Raw genomic sequence first — 18,334 nt, 5'->3', positions numbered from 1 at the left:
TGTTGAACCTCATACAGTTGGCCTCGGCCCATCGATCCAGCCTGTCCAGGTCCCTCTGCAGAGCCTTCCTACCCTCGAGCAGATCAACACTCCTGCCCCACTTGGTGTCATCTGCAAACTTACTGAGGGAGCACTTGATCCCCTCATCCAGATCATTGATAAAGATATTGAACAGGACCGGCCCCAGTACTGAGCCCTGGGGAACACCGCTCGTGACCGGCCGCCAACTGGATTTAACTCCGTTCACCACAACTCTCTGAGCTCGGCCATCCAGCCAGTTTTTTACCCAGTGAAGAGTGCACCTGTCTAAGCTGTGAGCTGGCACCTTCTCTAGGAGAATGCTGTGGGAGACAGTGTCAAAGGCTTTACTGAAGTCCAGGGAGACCACATCCACTGCCTTTCCCTCATCCACTAGGCAGGTCGCCTGGTCATAGAGGGAGACCAGGTTGGTCAAGCAGGACCTGCCTTCCATGAACCTGTGCTGGCTGGGCCTGATCCCCTGGTTGTCCCGGACATGCCTTGTGAGCGCCCTCAAGAAGAACGGCTCCATAATCTTCCCCGGCACCGAGGTCAGGCTGGCCGGCCTGTAGTTCCCCGGATCCTCCTTCTGGCCCTTCTTGTAGATGGGAGTCACATTGGCGAGCCTCCAGTCGTCCGGGACCTCCCCAGTTAACCAGGACTGCTGGTAAATGGTGGAGAGTGGCTTGGCAAGCTCCTCTGCCAGCTCCCTTAGTACCCTCGGGTGGATCCCATCCGGCCCCATAGACTTGTGAGCATCCAGGTGGTGTAGCAGGTCATTAACTGCTTCCTCTTGGATTATGGGGGTTTTTTCCTGCTCACCGTCCCTGGCTTCCAGCTCAGGGGGCTGAGTACCCTGAGGATAACTGCTCTGACTATTAAAGACTGAGGCAAAGAAGGTGTTAAGTACCTCAGCCTTTTCCTCGTCCTCGGTGGCAACGTTCCCCCCCGCATCCAGTAAAGGATGGAGATTCTCCTTGGCTCTGTTTTTGTCATTAATATATTTGTAAAAACATTTTTTGTTGTCTCTCACAACAGTGACCAGATTGCGTTCTAGCTGGGCTTTTGCCTTTCTAATTTCCTCTCTGCATGACCTAACGAGATCCCTGTACTCTTCTTGAGTACTGAAGGCTGGCAGTCATGACAGTAAGAGTCTGGGATACTAATAATCAATGGGTGCTATTAAAGACTAGTTTTAGCACTGTATAAACTTTAATCTGTGTGGGTTTGGTTTTTTTGAAAGGATGAAGGAAACTGTTCCTCTTCATTGCCTTTGTCGTTTGATTCCATCCTCAATGTTATTAGCGCTGCATTTGATCCAAGATAGTTTTTCATCTTGGGAATTTCTGTATTTTGCACTATAGTGACTATAGTTTGGGATGAGAGTTTGCAGTTTTGTGGTGGAGGAGAGTTAAGCTGTCCTTGCTTCCTTCAGTGTAATTGCACAGGTCTGCAATAACTCCGCAACTCCTACACTACCAGTAAATTCTCACTTACAATTTTATAGTTGCTTAAATTAGCAGAAGTTATTCACAGAATGTTATTTTCAATAAATATAGCAAAGTGGAACTTCAGACATTTGAGAGTAATATTTTTTCCTCATAAACCATGTGGTGTGCATATATAAATGATAACGATCATTATAATGTACTTCCTCTACTAAACTTCTTAAATGTTACCTGGTGGAAGGGTACATAAAGGTGAGGTATTTTGTATATTTGTTACCAAACATTGCTTTTATAGTAATTTTCTTTTCAGTTTAATTCTGAGCTAACAAACCATGTAGGAGTCATTGTCAAAACCAGATAATTTCTTAATGCAGTGTTTTGCATAGTTGAAATTTTGTAACTAACATCAAGTGAGAATTTATTTTTGAAAACACATGTTTTTGAAAGCAGACTATTTCTTGAAAGTTTTTTAATTTGTAATGTGGCCAAACACTAACCCTTTTTTTTTTTTTACCCCAAAAGGAGTTAACAAATTACCTCATTACCAAAAGGTGGGCTGCCTTTATATGTTCTCAGGAAAAAACGCTACAACAGGTCTAACAACAGACCCATTATACAAAGGAAGTAATCACAGTGACCTTAAGAAATGGTAACAGTCCATCCAACAAGTGATGTGCTAAATGGTTGTGATCAGGTAGATCAGAGTATTAGGGGACCATTCTCGACCAATATCCCTTTCCAGAAAATCAGGGAGAAATAGTGGTTTAGATTTCATTGTGTCAGTCTGATACTTTACAGCATGCATGTTATGTATTTCTACAACATTTTTTTACATATCCTTTTCAAGGTCTGTTAGTACTCATGCAATGAAAAAATGTGTATGAGTCTTCAGACCTCTACTTCCATATTGGCTACTGAAATAACTGCATCAAGTGGCTCAAGAAAGTCTCATTCTAAAAACTGATTTTTTCCAAGACACAGAAAAATAACTAGATTACAAAATAAAAGAAAATTGCGTTAGGTATTTCTCTTAATTTCTCCAACATTTCAAACATGCAGCTGTTATGGGATGAGACCTGGTATTTTGAAACAAGCACTTAGTATTGTCCACAATTTGTATATTAGGAGATCCTGTAGCTTTCGAAAACCTGAGTTCTGGCACAGATTAGGATTTTTTCATGGTAAGGCTCTAGCCTTTGCACAGTTGGTGACAGTTTTGAAATGATGACCTGAGAGGGAACTTGAAAGATTGAAAAAACACAGTACCAAAACCCCAAAATATGGTATTCTGATTGCTTTTAAAGATTTGTTCTCATTTGGTTTGAAGATAAGGCAGGCTAGAAGGGGAGGCTGTCTCATAGATTTTCAGGTGTCCAACAGACTAATAATAGACTCTAATTTATCCATGGGGTATATTTCCATTGTGTACACCCAACAACATCATTTGTTCCGTATGTTTTGGCGTTGATGGTTCCAGAGGCAAGCACAGCTCTGCCTGGACTTAGTGATGTGCTGCAGCCAGGAGGAGTCTCCCCTCTCTTGGGCAGTGCTGCCGCAACACAGGAAAGGGCCGTGTTCCTCTGTCCTTGGAGTTTGCGCTTTGCTTTGAAAGGTGCCATTTCAAAAGCCTTAGCCCACATTTTTATCTTGTGGCCTGTCCCGGTTAAAACAACTGAACTAGAAGCTGACAGCGTAACTTCAACTTACTCCCCTGTGTAAAATACCTTGTCACAGTTGCCATCTGCATTCACCCAGAGCTTTTTGTGTCCTGGGGACACGGTTGCGACACTGAGCCAGCTCGCTTAAAGCTAGTTTAGTTATCTCTACATAAACAGCTGTCTCTTCATGAGGATAATAACTTGCAAATCAAAAGCTGTACAACCTATAGATTATAAGATGCACTGAACATCTTCTTTCCCTATAACCGAATCCTATTCTTGCAGTATTTTGGAAGATAGTAAAGTACTGACAACGTACATGCACAAGTAGTACGACCTAGTGGCAGACGTAGTAGAAATGCGTTGAAGGCGCTAATCTGCTCTGTCAATGTGACTTGTGGACAGCAGGGCAGAGTGTTGCTGGAACATTGTCTCCTCAGCATTGTTCCTGCTTTGGCTCTGTTCATCTGCACATGTCCAAGGTTTCACACTTGGTGAGGCAAATGGATTCAGCACTTTCTTCACTTGATACTTCTGAATCTTTTAAGGTCAACTCTTTCATAATTGGTTATAAATTCATGGACGTTACTGTTTTCAGAGTAGTCATGGTGAATTTAAATTGTTTCTCAGTGGAATATTGCAAGAGTAAGTCCTCATTAATTTGTCTGTAGCAGCAGACACTTGTTTCATCTGATTCTGTTTTCCTTGTAGTTTCCTACCAAAGTAGTACCAGTCAATGGACTGATCTGAAAGTCCTGGAGAGTAGTAAAGATGGGATTGATTTTTTTTTTTTTAATTATGTATGACTTATCAAAACAATATTTATCTACACTTGTGAGGGCTTAACAATACCAGTCAGGAACCGGTCTTTTGTATACAAATGTATATTAATATACTGGGATTTCCAGGTAGCATTCTCATTATTATATGGGGAGATATGCTGTGCTAGTTTGTTTAATTAATTCAAATGCATATAAATATTTATAAGCTGCATGTTCATAATTTAAAAAGCATCTATTAACATAAGCTCAGGATATTTTTCTGCATTATCTGGAAGCAGGATGTGTAAGCAGGTGGTCACCTGTTTACCTGGCACCATATTTGCATGCAGAGCCACCTGTGGGACTTTCGGTACTTACCTTCTACAGCATCTTAACACAATCCCAAATCTGACTAGAGGTTAGCCTGAAGCTGTATTTATTTCATTTTTGCTTGTAAGCCCTCCTTTGAGGGGGATCAAAAAGCTCTTTCAGAAGGAGCCATAGGGGCCCGTTAAACAGTGTCTCTATCTGTTTCTGCAGCAGTGACTTTTTATGTAGAGAGCAGTGATATCTAATTTTTTTCGTACGAGGGCTTAATTTATAATATCACAAAGCTTTGGGGCCCTGAGGACCCCCTCTGTTAGGCATAACTGGTAGCTTCTGTAACGCCTCCCCCTTTCCCTGCAAGGGACACATGTAAGGACAAAGATGGGCACAGTATATTGCAATACAAAGTGAGGCAGCAGATTTTATCTAAGCATCACCTCACTACCCTCCTCTTTCAGGATGGGTGTGGAGAAGAGGCTGGTGTGCTGGGCATCCCCCTTTTCACCGGCAGAGCCTGTTAAGCTCTTTTCCTTGGGGCAGCCGTGGACCCTGGTTACCATGGTGACAGGGATGAACCTAACACTTCAAAGCACAGCTTGGGGAATTATGTTTTCAGCTCATAATCAAATACATTTTTTCTTTTTAATAACGCTACCCTACAAAGCTGTAATTTAGAGTCCTGGAAGCAACAGCTTAGATGTACCCAAATTCTAGTGAATTTCTGGCATGCTTTCATCTCCCAGAAGCTGTACTCCAAAAGAGAAGCTCTTTGGAAGACGTAGAGAAGGGAGAATTGTGGGGATTCCTTTCCCAGTAAATGTATCTCCAGCTTTCAACATGAAAAAGAAAAATCTTCAAGAGAGGTCAACGGTGTACCAAACTGACTTACATGAGGAAATCTGTAAGACCTCATGAATTGTGTGCATAGTTTGCTGGAACAAGTTGCACATCCCATCTCCCCCATCCCTGCAAAAGCACATTCAAGTGTTTTCATCAAATAGAATCATCTGAGACTTTTTTTTTTAATGTAATTAAGCTAAAAGGGGTTACGGACCTTCTCTCTCTGAATTTGAATTTATTAATTAACTTTCAGACTTCTAAAAATTTCCTTAATTGCACAATGATTATCGTTCTAGCAAAGCAGTAACAAAACAAAACCAGTGGAGACAGAATGGTTTTTCTGGGCAGATGATTAAAACACAGGATAGACCAATCTGAAACAAAATACTCATCAGAGAATCTCGCTTAGTTTCTCAGAGCCCTTTTCTCAGGTGGTAGTCTGACATATCGCCAGAGCTGGCTGGAACTCCAGTTTCATTTGATGTTATCCTGATGATATCCTTGTTGAACTCATTCAGATGTCATTCCTGGTTTTAATTAAAAGTTTTTGAATGCCACATAACAAAGGTGCAGAACAGATTATCTTGAGCAGAGCTATTTTGAATATCAAGCTATGCAACAATAACACCAGTTTGTGAGAATTCAAAGATCTGCCACAAACAGAAATTAACATTCAAAGAAAATGCAGTGTAATAAAATAGCAGCTTTAATCATGCATAAAACAGAGTTTCTTCCCTCGCTCACACAAAGGAAACTCAGCATAAAATGCTGTGAATGTTAAGAGAGTCAAATGGTACAGTGAGAAGGTTACGTATAAAATCTTGTTCAAAACCTCTGTTTTAAAAGCTGTCTTTTAGAAGGCAGGCTGTTCTCTGAGTGGTACCATACAAGCAGCCCTGCAAAATCTTACCAGAATTTTCTGCTTGAATAATTTTGTTTGGATGAGCGAGTAGAATATCATTATCTTGATTCCAACACCATCTCCTTAGGAAGGTATAGGTGAATAGATTTTGTGCTGAGTCTCATAAATTCTCTGACAATTTTGCAAGGCTGTGTGTAAATACTGAGCCACAGAAGGAAGAGAAGACAGGAAAGCAATATGTGCCATGACTGGATCCCTTATACCACGGTATACTTTAAGAATTAAGTATGAATATTATGCATACACCCAGTTTTAGAAGTGGGTGTTGGATTTTTAGGTGTATTTGATTAAAAGCAAGATAAAAATATTTAGAGGAATTAAGTACATCAGGAAATTGTGAGAATAAGATGAACTCTACCTCACTGTTTAAAATTTTACTGTCCCTGAGAGTGTTAGCAATCCTAGTCTAATTTAGTGCTGTTCACAGCTGAACTTCATGCTATTGATCGTGGAAGTCAACTGATTGAATATTGTCCTTAAGTGTCTATGAAAACATGGGAAACTACTTCTTCTACGGTGACTATTATCGGCAATGTGCAGAGCCAGAATCACTGGATCGAGTTATTTTATGAACTTTGTGAATGGGACTGTGGAATATGATTGCTGTTACTGTTAGTTCAGAAGAAAGGCAAGTGGATAAGTTGCTAAATCCAGTGTTCACCTCCCAATCTAGCTCATAAATCTTCTGTGTAGGCAGCTATTCTTATAGGGGAGAAAAATGTAGTTAACTCTGTTTCAGATCAGAAACGCTTCTTGCAAATTTTATGCAAGATGACTTTGCACTCGTTGAAAACTGTAGGATTATCTCTTCTTAGACTTACAGGGTCAAACTATGAAAAATACAGTAATATGCAGGAATACTGTAAAAATGAACACTTAATTGAAGGTCTGTTAGAGTAAGGCTGGCAAAAGGAATTAATAGCCAATAGAGAGTCCATTTTTGTATGATCATCATTCTGTTACCATGCAAGGTTCTTTTTCAAATCAATAAATTACCTTTTAATACAGTCTGCCGTTCAAGATATAAGAAAGGATTGCAGGACTAGATTACTAAAAAGGAATGTTAGGAATTAGTAAAGCAGGTATTTTTATAACTTAAATAATTTTAGACCATTTTTACCTTGTTTAGGAATATACAGTAGTTAACTCCAATTATCAAAATAATTCAGTTTTTAACTGCTGTATCTCTCCAATTTAGAGAGAAGGATGTTGTGGGGGATCATGTCAAAGGCTTACAGAAGTCCAGGTAGATGACACCAGTAGCTCTTCCCTTGTCCACTGATGTAGCCACTCCGTCATAGAAGGCCACTAGGTTGGTTAGGCAAGATTTGCCCTTGGTGAAGCCTTGGTTAGTTGAGTTGCTTTGTTCAGCAAAACCAGTGGTTCAGCCTATAGAAGAGCCACTTCAGAGAAAGAAGAATCCTGTCAGACTTGTAGTCTAGAGGAGAGAGAGAGCAAATTCTCAGAGTAAGCAGAATTTCTCTTGCTGCTGTAGTCCTTGTGCAATCAGCAACCAGGAGACACTGACTTATATACATAAGTTTAACACATAGGCACAAGGTTTCTGTGGTTTTGTCCTTTGGTTGTGTATGTATAAGCTCACACATGCTTATTACAATGCACTTTGAACTACCAAAATTACAACGCAAGTAATATGAAATACTTTCGAATTCATAAGTTTCATTAAATGATTATATGCTACATTCAATGGCTTCCTCAAAATAATATACTTTATTGCATACAGTGTATATACATATAAATAATAGATTACAGTGTGATTTCTACTATAATTGCTTTCATGTAGTCCCCAAATGTAACATTTAGTCTAGAGAATGCATATATCATCTGTTGCTGGAAACATACTATAATAATCCTGGCTTGATTTAAGTCAAAAGCAATTTTTTTTGTTGATACTGGGGAGAAAGGTAGCGTTTTGCCCATAGATTTTAGCATTTTGGATATAGAAGTGTCAACCACTGGTTATACGCTTGCTTAGTCTATGACTATTCAATATAGTTTTTCTCTACTAATTTAGAACTCTGTGGTACATTTCTAGTGGGCACCAGCTTTATCTCATAAGCAGCATTAAAGTTCATGGAACGAGTTACTGTCTCTTACTTCAAACCGCTTAGTGTAAGGAAACCAGAATAAATGGACAAGCAGTTGATATCCTGGCTTTCCACTGTTCTAAAAACTTGGACAGAGAGCTGCATTTTGAATAGTTACTGATGATCCAAACTCAATCATTTTTTACAGAATATATAATAAAACACCAGTGCCTAAGTTAGGTGAATAAGTAAACTCCCTCAGTAACCTTTCCTTCAGATTTTCTGAGAAGTGTATAGTTGTTTCTCTAAGGTAACTTTTCTGAATGAAATAACATTGTGAGTAGCTCTGAGAATTACCTACATTGCAGCAACAAGGGTCCTATCTTTCTCCAGGGAAGTGTGAGACAGGTCTCTCATTCTTTCCTATCTACTCTCTCAACTCTCATTAATACTCCTGTGAAAATACCACCATCCTGACCAAGGCTGAAAGCCTGTACTTTTGGATGTATTTTTGAGCCTTCAAATTTTGAAGTGCGTCTTCAGGTCACATTCAGTTCTCGTGATTTGTATTTTGACATCTCTCAAAGACTAGCCTTAAGTCTCCATCCACACAACTAAATCTCTTGCTCAAGCCTTAGCTATTTTGCAGCTTGAGAGTTCTTACTTACTTACCTTTGCTACGTCAGAGCTACCCTGCTGCGCTCACGTTGTACTCATGGCGATTCCAGAGACAGTGACTATCCCACTCCTGCATGCTCCTCTCTCTGCCCTTCCCACGTCCTTGCTGTTTCTCCGTACCCCATACAGCAAACATGAGTTTTTTTCCCGTTGGCATAAAAAGCCATTTATATTTTAGCTTTGATTGGTCTTTTCACTCTACTGATTGGCCTTTTGGCTCTACTGCTTATCAAATGTTCATTTGTGTGTATCATATCCAGCCCTGCTAATAGTAGACTGGGAATTGATTCATTTTAAGCATTGAGAATGTCAAACACCTCCTTCTTCCAGTTCCACCTCAAAAGTCATCCCCCTCGTTTCCTCTGTTAGAGAGCATCATATGTGTATCCAGCATTAATTGTAGCTTGTGTGTGAGTATGTGTTGTGTGAGTATGTGCAGCTACACATACACACACCACTAACCTGATCCTGACTCTTATCCCTAGACACCTCAACAACATACATAATACAAACAAAATATATAGTATTGAGTCCACGCAGGTACTGTATGCAAGTGTGCATGCAGGCATGTATTTACACAAAGGAGGAAGCATTTAAGTATTTCTCAGCAGATTTTCAGAGTTCAAGCTGTAGGGGAGAGAGATGATTATGATGATGAAGTCTTACGATGATGATTAAGTTTTATGATTAAAGCACTGCCAGATATCTCACTGTCTGCCTAGCTCTCGCTTGGGTGTCTGGAAGAGAGCACATTCCTGACTCAGAAGGTTGTTCTAAGGGTAAAAGTTGTTAGTAAGTGGTTCAGGTACTGCTGAGATGGAGGTTACAGAAACAAGTAATAAAGAGTGATTTTAAACAACAGCATGATCCTTCCCTCAAAAGATAATACAGAAACAGTCCGAGTAACATGGTTAAAACCAGACAGTATTAGATACCAATTATCCCTGGTACTGACTACACTGGCTTTCTGAAAGGCCTATGGAGCAGATTTTCAGGGGAGCGGTAGTCTTTCTCTGGTGTGGCTTCACCTCGTTTTTCATTCTGCTTGTTTTGGTGGTCTGTTGAGAAGCATCCTCATTTCAGAGTAAAGGACATTTTCTGAGTAATGACATAGGCATGATGATACCAACAGCTTGTAACTACTCCACGTGCAGCTGCTGTGAGGGGGGAGAGGTTAAGTGGCATCGGCTGCATGCCGGGTGGAGAGTGAGAGAAGGGTCGGAGAGAGGGAAAGCAAGGACACGTACCCATCCATGCCTGTGAGCAGAGGAAAGGCAAAGTGCTAAGCCACAGACTTAGAAACTAAAAATTAGAGAACTGAAGAGCCGTTTCTTATTTTACAAGTAGACACCTCATGGGATTTTACCCCTGGCTGAAACCTATTTATATTTTTTGATTTTTTGCCAGGCTGAAAAACCCCATGTTCCTGATCCTTTGTATGCCAGGCTGTGAGGCAAAGAGGTGCCGACTGAATGGCTGTGCGCTTTCATATATATTCTGTTTTCCTCTCTGCTGTAACCTGTGGCCTCAGCCCACTCAGCTGTGTTACGGAGTGGTTTCATCTCTGTGTAGAACAGCGATTTTTTTTGTCAGGGCCTATAAGCAGAAATAAAACTGCTGCTGACTTTAGGCTTGGCTTTGTGGATGGCCTTATTTAGAGAATCAAAATTCCCAGTAGAATGCAGCTCTTGGGCCAGATGCTGTAAGGTGAATTGATTATACAAAGGTAGACTGAAACTGGGGGAAGGAGAGAAGGACTAGTGTTTAGGGTGCCAGCTGCAGCTTGGAAAAGAGAGTTTAATTTACTATTTGTGAGTTATGCAATCTAATATTCCATACTTAATATCAAAAAAAATAACAGCAAAGGAAGTAATGATGATTTAGTTGATAGATTGTCTCTTTAAAAACATAGTTCTGCTTTGTAATGCAGTAACTTGTTTGAAAATCCAGATACATATGCACTTTTCTGTACACATTAAATTACATGTATGTATGTACCTGTATACACACATATACTTGGTTTTGCAAATGTGTATGGCATATAGATTGAAACTTATAGTGGATCTAAGTGTATCTATATACATATGCATGGGTGTATAAACACATGATACGTGTATCTATACTTTGGCTACTGTATTAACACATACATATTTGGAAATGATCACCAATGATGATTTTCATGTCTCTAGTGCTTACACTTCTAGCAACTTCTTTTTTGATTCATTTAGCAGCAGCAACAGAAGAACCTGAAGTGATTCCAGATCCGGCTAAACAAACAGATCGAGTGGTGAAAATAGCAGGAATAAGTGCTGGAATTCTGGTATTCATCCTGCTTCTCCTTGTTGTCGTATTGATCGTCAAAAAAAGGTAAGAAAATGATCTGTGCTGATCCCTCTTTTTTTTTTTCCTCCATTTCAAACAACAATCACTAAATGGGTATTTTTTACAGGTCATTAAAAAAAAAAAGTTTCAGAACCAGTAGCTCACATCAGCTTTTGGATGAGTTTTGTGTTTCCTGTTGTTGTTACTGTGATTCTTACGATGAATTTAAAGAGCAGATTACTTTATATTTGGGATCCAATAGCTATACATTTTCTCATACTTACTTATTTCCAAGGAGTTTTAAGTTGCAGTTAGAGTAATGTACAGAATATTAAAATGGGTGGAATTGAAATTTATGGAGCCTTTTTTTTTTAAAGCAAAAAAAAGAATAACTTACTGCACTTTTCATGTTGTAATCACCTAATGAATTTGATTTTCTATATGCAGCTCTAATGAGTTATTTGTATCTGTATGTTATCCAACCTGCAAAATAATGTAACTTTATACCTCTATTTATGCTCTTGTAAACCTGGAGTTTTTTCTTAAAAGTCATACCACATCACTGTAAAATTATCTATTGAGTCCTTAGTGCATGAAATTGTTTAAAAGTGTATTAATTTGAATGAATTTTAATTTTGTTAGTGCTTTCTTAGACAGTAAGCAATATCGCCATCTTCTGGCATCGTACAACGCTAACTCCGCATCCAAACGCTCCTACCTATAGTAAATTGTGCTACCCTATTGCTTGGTCAGTTTTTAGAAGTCTCGAATTCCCAGTGGTTGCAACTTTTTTAACCTGGCATAAAAGTTCATAATACGGCTCTACAAATTCATAGTTACAGCATAGAAACCAATTTCTCTCTTTCCGTGCACCCCCTCCCTGGGGGGTACTCTTCGCAGGGCACAAGCTGATTTCTCTTGGGTAGAACGAGACCTTTGTCTTCCAGTGGTGTGCATTGCGTTCCTGTGCCTTTTGCAGAAGTCTTAATGAAAAGTGTATTTGTAAATGTTGCGAATGTTCCTCTGAAATACACCTTGCTATTATTCTTAAAGATTAAGAAAAATAATTAAAATTGTACCTAAGATCATTCTATATGTTATAATTACTGGTTTGCATTAGATTTTTTTAATTTATTGCCTCTTTACAATTATCTCCGGAGATATATAACTTGGAGAAGAAACGTCTGCATTAGAAACATTAGGTATGCTTATAGTGTTCTGTGTTAGTTAGCTACATATGTGATTTTTCCCAAAAGTGCTTTTACTTTTCTCTGTTGTTTACCTCTGTGGTTGAGAATTAACACATATGCAAAAGGTCCAACTCATCATATGCAAAAAAGACATACAGTCAGCCAGTTTTCTTTATTTACACAACTTCTGAAAAACAAACAAAAAAAAGTTGTTTTTCAGCTTTCAGGAAGAAATCTCTATTTTATAGCTTTATTGCAAGGTATGTGCTGGAGAGTATCACCTTCTCAGTGCGTGTTGCAGTGGTCCCCTTATACTTAATAGAAGACTCTGTGTGTGCACGTGTGTGTGTGAGAGAGACTGTCTACCACTATATAATGTCAGTCACGTCCAGATGGGATTGACTAGTTTTGCAGGTGACAAAAAGAAAAAGCTTAAAATTCAATGTGTTCATTTTTCCGATCCTTTTTACCTCTTGCATTCAGCGTCCTTTTAGACGCATACTTCCACTGTTGAATTGTTTGATGAAAGTAAGTTAATTATGTCCGTGAAATGATATTTTAAAATTTCCCCTTTTTCCCCCTTCCCTTCTCTGAACCTGTGAAGGCAGTACCCTCTTAGGAATGGTACTTGATCATCATTCTAAAGCACATAACATTTCTAAACTCCTGTACTATTTTGTATTCAAAATAGGTGAGAAATTAACCTGTTTAATGAATCTTTAATGTTTGGCAATTTTTCATCATGATAGTTTAATTGGTTGTCTATCGCGTATGTTATAGGTGTGCGACCCCCCCGCCCCCTTAGGGAAAGTGGGCAGGTTTTTTTTAATATCAGCTTTAGTCAAGGTCTCTTACAAAAAGCATAGAAAACCTTTGTATACCTGAATTAATTCAGTCCATCTAGTGAATCAGGGCAATTCATATAATGGAGCCAGGAACAGCTGTAAAAACCCTGACACATTCACACGTACATAAACACGCTTCACTTAGTTGTGGTGGGACTGAAAACGGATCCGTTTGAATCATCTTCTGTAGTCTTCTGTACATATTCAGTGATCCATTATGTAGTATCCCTTTTGGTACCTGAATTGACCACAGCTTATTACACAGAAAAGTCAATTAAAAAATGGTTTCTGCATTTTCATTGGTTTATTAAGTTGTATGCACAGCCATCGCTATCTCAATCTGATTAAATGCAGCATTACATTTTATTGAAAAACAGAGTACTAAGCAGTTTTGTTCACAAGCTTGAGATGTTTTAGGCTTTGCCTGATCATTTTGTACAAATTGGTTTGAAGTTTCCCCGAATGAAGCTCTTAACAGCTCTTACAGAGTTTTACTGGAGTAATCAAACCAGCTAAGAAAAGGGATACTGCATCTTTAACAAGCAATGCCATTTTTATTTTCTAAGTCATTGTTGGACTATTTCCAAATGTCCTTCATTTCCTTCCATTTGTTTACCTTCCATATTTTTAATGCTTAGCATGACTACATCAGCATTTCCAATTGTAAGATTTTAAAATAGAAAACATATGTTTGCATTCAGAAAATGTGTGGTATTTATGTCAGTACACACATATCTGTTGTAAACATGTGTTCTTTAAAATGTGCGTACTCATATAGCTACATATAGTACGCACACAAACATATATGTATACACCTGTGTACCGCTAAAGATGTTAAAATGAATAACATGAAATTTTGTTTTCTGATTAAATGTATTTATTAATGCAATCTTTAGTTTTTGTAACTGAAAAGTAAAAAGCATATTTACTGCACAAGATTTGTACACAGCTGTTCATTTGTCATGACATCTAGGTGGTAATCATTATATTATGCTGAACTGCATGTTGAAAATACACAATCCATTAATTTTCAAATTTTTTGGCAATAAATGAAATCTCAGCATGTAATTTTCTCAAGTGATCTTTCTAAAAAACAAATCATTTTTGTATGCTAGTGTTTTTTTTTTTTTAATTGCATGGCAAAGTAAGGCTAGTTTGTGCATGAGCAAGTTGAAATGCTAACCAAAGAAACATGAATTTTTCAATTTTTTTTTTAAACGCACATTTCTCTGCTTTATTGAATGTGACAGAGTCACGCTTTTCATTCACCATTGCTTCTCTTTTTCCACTGTCTGTGATTTGCTTGCCAGGAGGAGCTACTATTCTTACTCCTACTATCTGTAAGTAGAATACGGGTGACTTACTATTTTACATGTTTTAAAGATGCAGTATCCCTTTTTAAAAAAGAAAAACAGTCTCTATAATTTTCCTAAAGTTCTATTGATAGTTACCTTTTTTTATTCTCGGGCTTGAAAAATTGCTTGTATTATTGTTCCTGTTATTCTTACCCTGTTTTTTTTTTAAAGGGATATTGTATTTCTAACTGTATATTGAAACTTTTGCTTTTTGCTACAGTTTTTCCCATAACTATCATTTTGGCTTATTGTAATCATAATTTAATTTGCATTATGATTCACAGCGACACATCACACTAAGGAAAAAACCTCTTTTCCCATTTCCTAGCTAGAGAACTGTGCTTGTAAATCACAAATTGTTCTTTCTTAGCGTGTCAGTTCAGAAGTGGTCCTGTGCACCACTTTTCCTATGCAGATCATAGGCAGATGCCAGACCTTTATAATAGGTCTCTGCCCTACCAACGGCAGAGCAACACGTCTGCCTCTGTGGTACCATCCTTTTTTTTTTTTTTAGAAAAATATTTAAATATTAAAGTGTGGATCTTACTTGATGACATTGGTTTGCATAAAGTTTTGCTTCATTGAAGCAGAATTGACTTTTTTTTTATACGTGTTGACGAAATGAGTTTTTGTGAGGGCTGCAGCAGTTTTGGCTGTAATTGAGCAAACCAGTTACACACATTCTTAATTTTAAATAAATGCATAAAGCCCTTGACTTCAGAGGGGATCTAAGAATGCACTCAAGTGCTTTGATGAACCGGTGGTGTCTGATAATGATGCTCTTCCACGTTTTTAAGCAGATTAGTTGACCTCTTTAAACAAACTTAAAATTAAAAAAAAAAAGCTAAGCTGGCTTAGCTAACTGCCATTCTCTGGTTTATTGTGCCAAATTATAATTTCCTTGTTAAATAACAATTGCTTCAGCTCGAGATAATTAACCGCACAGTTTCATCCTATGATGGAGCACTTCTCCCCTCCAGCTCCCACTGAAACACCCACCTGCGCAGGCTCACCCAACTGGATCCTTTCGCAGATAATGAGAATCTTTTACACTTTCTGTCAGCCTCAAGTACTTTAACCTAATGATTTGCTTAACTCTCCTGAAGCATAGATTGCATGTGCCTTTAGCCTAGCAATGGAAGGAAAAAAGGAAAGGAAAAAGAAGTCAAACCGCGAGGGAGCCAGGAGCTGTTGAACAATAAAGCTGTTCTCCCATTTCCCAGCAGCTTTGGGTTGCAGTGCTGCAACACAATGGGCCTTTTTAGGAGCTGAAGCAGAGCATAAGAATTAGAAAGTAGCTACTGTAATAAGCTAATAACTTGAAAGCCTTAATAGCTGTTGATGTATTTAGCGTAGCTAGCAAGTTTTGTTACAAAGTGATGCTTCAAAGAAGGGCTTAATATAATCGAGAGATGAGATGTAATAGTCTTTTTGTTCCATTTCTGAGGTGGCCTTAGAAAAAGATGATCTTCAGTGTATAGAGAATATCTGAAAAGCTTTGAAACTTAAAAAACGAGTCTGAACTAGAAATGCCAGTTTTTGTAGGTGTTGGTACTTTGATAGTATTGGGAACCAGTTATAAAGCTCAAGCAGTTTCACTTCTGGAAGTTCTGATGGTCTTCATTTGTTCAACCAGAGTATCATTTAAACCAACTTTTCTTAAGAAAATAGGAATGTGTGGAGTAAATGTATAAAATAAAGCATTTTAGGGGGGACATCCAACTGTCACTGTTTTTTTTTAGTTTTCACTGAACAACTGATACACACAGAACCCTCATGTACACCAAGGGTTTGATGAAAAAATGATAGGTTTAGAGACCACCTTTGGGATTTTCGTAGCAAGGGGGTTACTGAGTAGCAATTTTCTAACTAGTCTATCTGTAAATGGGGAAAAAAAGGTGGGGTGGAGGGGGCGACAAAATAAGAAGATAAGTCTGATGGGTGAAAGAATCTTTGTTATTCTCAGGAGTGCTTTGTCCATCTATGTCCTACTTTGTGGCCCCTTATTGTGAACTAAGACTATTGACTTGGAAACAATCCTCTAACATTTTCTTAAGTATGCAAAAACATGAAGTGCTCCCTGCCCTAGAGATTGGTGTAGGTCCTTTCTGGTGGATGTTCCCAGGACTTAACAAGTAAATTGCTGGATAATTTACACTAATATTCTTTTTGTCTACTGTTAGAGTGCAGCACAGAATATTAAAAGTTATCGGAGAATAGAGGAAGAGCAAGCAGCCCTTTTAGAGAAATGTAAGATAAACATTGTCTAAACAGCTAACAGGATATTTGATGATACTTTATGCAGAAAAAGCTTGTGAAGCTAAGCTGTTTTTTAAACATTTTCAAGAACCCAGTGTATTCAGTGATGATTGTGTCTCTCTCACGTGGTGTCAGATTTATCCAAATAAGCAGCTTGGCTATCTGTTATATTACATCATAGCTTCAGATGAAAACAGGGAGATTTCAGAACAGTCTAATGTATGCCACAGGTTCCTGCAGAACCAAGGTGCGCTTTATGCTGCTCTGCATACTTCCTACTACTTGAGATACATGGTTTAAGAGTAGTAGGCTTTAAGTGGTAATTAAAACATATTGTCTGCTTCCATCTGACTTCTGGAGACAGTGAAAATCACTTCCAGTTCTTCACCAAAAGGAAAGAATAGAGAGATATTTCTGAAGTGTGCACTCTTAGGGCATTGGCTGTTAATTTGGGGGGTTTAGTTGTACAGATTAGGTTGCTGTTTAACTGTGATACATTCAGAGTGTAAGACTGTTAATATCAAAATTTTAGATGTTCCCAAACTGCATGAAAGGGTAGAGTGGTGAGGGGACTTTTGTTTGTTTTTTAAAGAACCAAAGTTCAGTGTCAGCAACAAAGTGTGGTATCATGTTGTATCTTGTGTACTGAATGGGAAGAACAACTTTTAACATAAAAGGTAATATGAATCCATATCGAATAATTATGTTTCTTTTGTTATTTCATAGGTTTTTTGACTAACAAAGTAATTTAGAAGGTTAAATGATTTCTTCCTAACAAGGCAAGCAAGGGGAATGAATTATCCATTTGTAAAATCAAAACACAGATTTAAATGGAGATGGTTGGTAAAACTGCATGCACAGATGCTTCTTATTTATCATTTCAGTTGAAATGTAATTATATTCTCTAATTTGTTTATATTAGTGTAATTACTCTGCAGGAAAAAAAAAGTATTACCAGGGTACAGAAGTTAGCACTTTCATTACAGCATTTGTGTGTGTACAGAAAACACATGGTCGCGACTCTTTCGTAGCAGGGTGCATAGTTTATCAATTTCACGCTGGAAAAGTTATACACAGGAAAATCAGTCACTCAGGATTATAGATAATGATTACTGTAGACATCAATGTTCATCAAATATTAAGGTGGTTTGGGTTTTTTTTTTTGGCTGGGCAGCAAACTTGCAAAGAAGCGCAAGGATGCCATGGGGACCACCCGCCAGGAGATGACACACATGGTGAATGCGATGGATAGGAGTTATGCTGACCAAAGCACCCTGCATGCAGAGGATCCCCTTTCAATCACATTTATGGACTCTCATAACTTCAGCCCCAGATGTAAGTACAACAGTTATAGATACTCTGGAGTGTAGTTGAATATAGAAACACGGAAAACAATTCTACTTTTTAAGGAAAATAGTTGTAAGCTCCAGGTTTGCTAGGAACACTGGTAAACCCAAAGGTTGAGCAGGGATGTTCGTATCCTTATTGGTATGTGGCCAGTTATTTAAATATTTACATGTACTTTCAGTATATGCTTGTTCTAGGGAAAATACTACACTTCTAGAATATCTCAATTAAAATCTGAAATTGAATTTTCCCTCATGAGGATATTTTATACCAACATGTTAAATATTACTGCGTAACACCGTGTCTGTAATGAATA

The 18,334-nt window shown here is 38.3% G+C and overlaps 1 protein-coding gene across 1 annotated transcript in view; it reads left to right on the top strand.

Annotated features, from left to right (window-relative positions):
* The window catches only part of PTPRK (protein tyrosine phosphatase receptor type K), a 424,966-nt gene that overhangs the window by 376,899 nt on the left and 29,733 nt on the right, over positions 1-18,334 (top strand). Inside the window, exons 14-15 of the mRNA XM_075145810.1 lie at positions 10,929-11,067; positions 17,846-18,006. Coding sequence (XP_075001911.1) covers positions 10,929-11,067; positions 17,846-18,006 — 300 coding nt within the window. The remainder of the gene's footprint in view (positions 1-10,928; positions 11,068-17,845; positions 18,007-18,334) is intronic.

Source organism: Calonectris borealis, chromosome 3 (genome assembly GCF_964195595.1).
Source record: "Calonectris borealis chromosome 3, bCalBor7.hap1.2, whole genome shotgun sequence".
NCBI lineage: Eukaryota > Metazoa > Chordata > Aves > Procellariiformes > Procellariidae > Calonectris > Calonectris borealis.
Note: the sequence above shows the minus strand (reverse complement) of the source record. Positions and strands in the feature narration are given on the sequence as shown.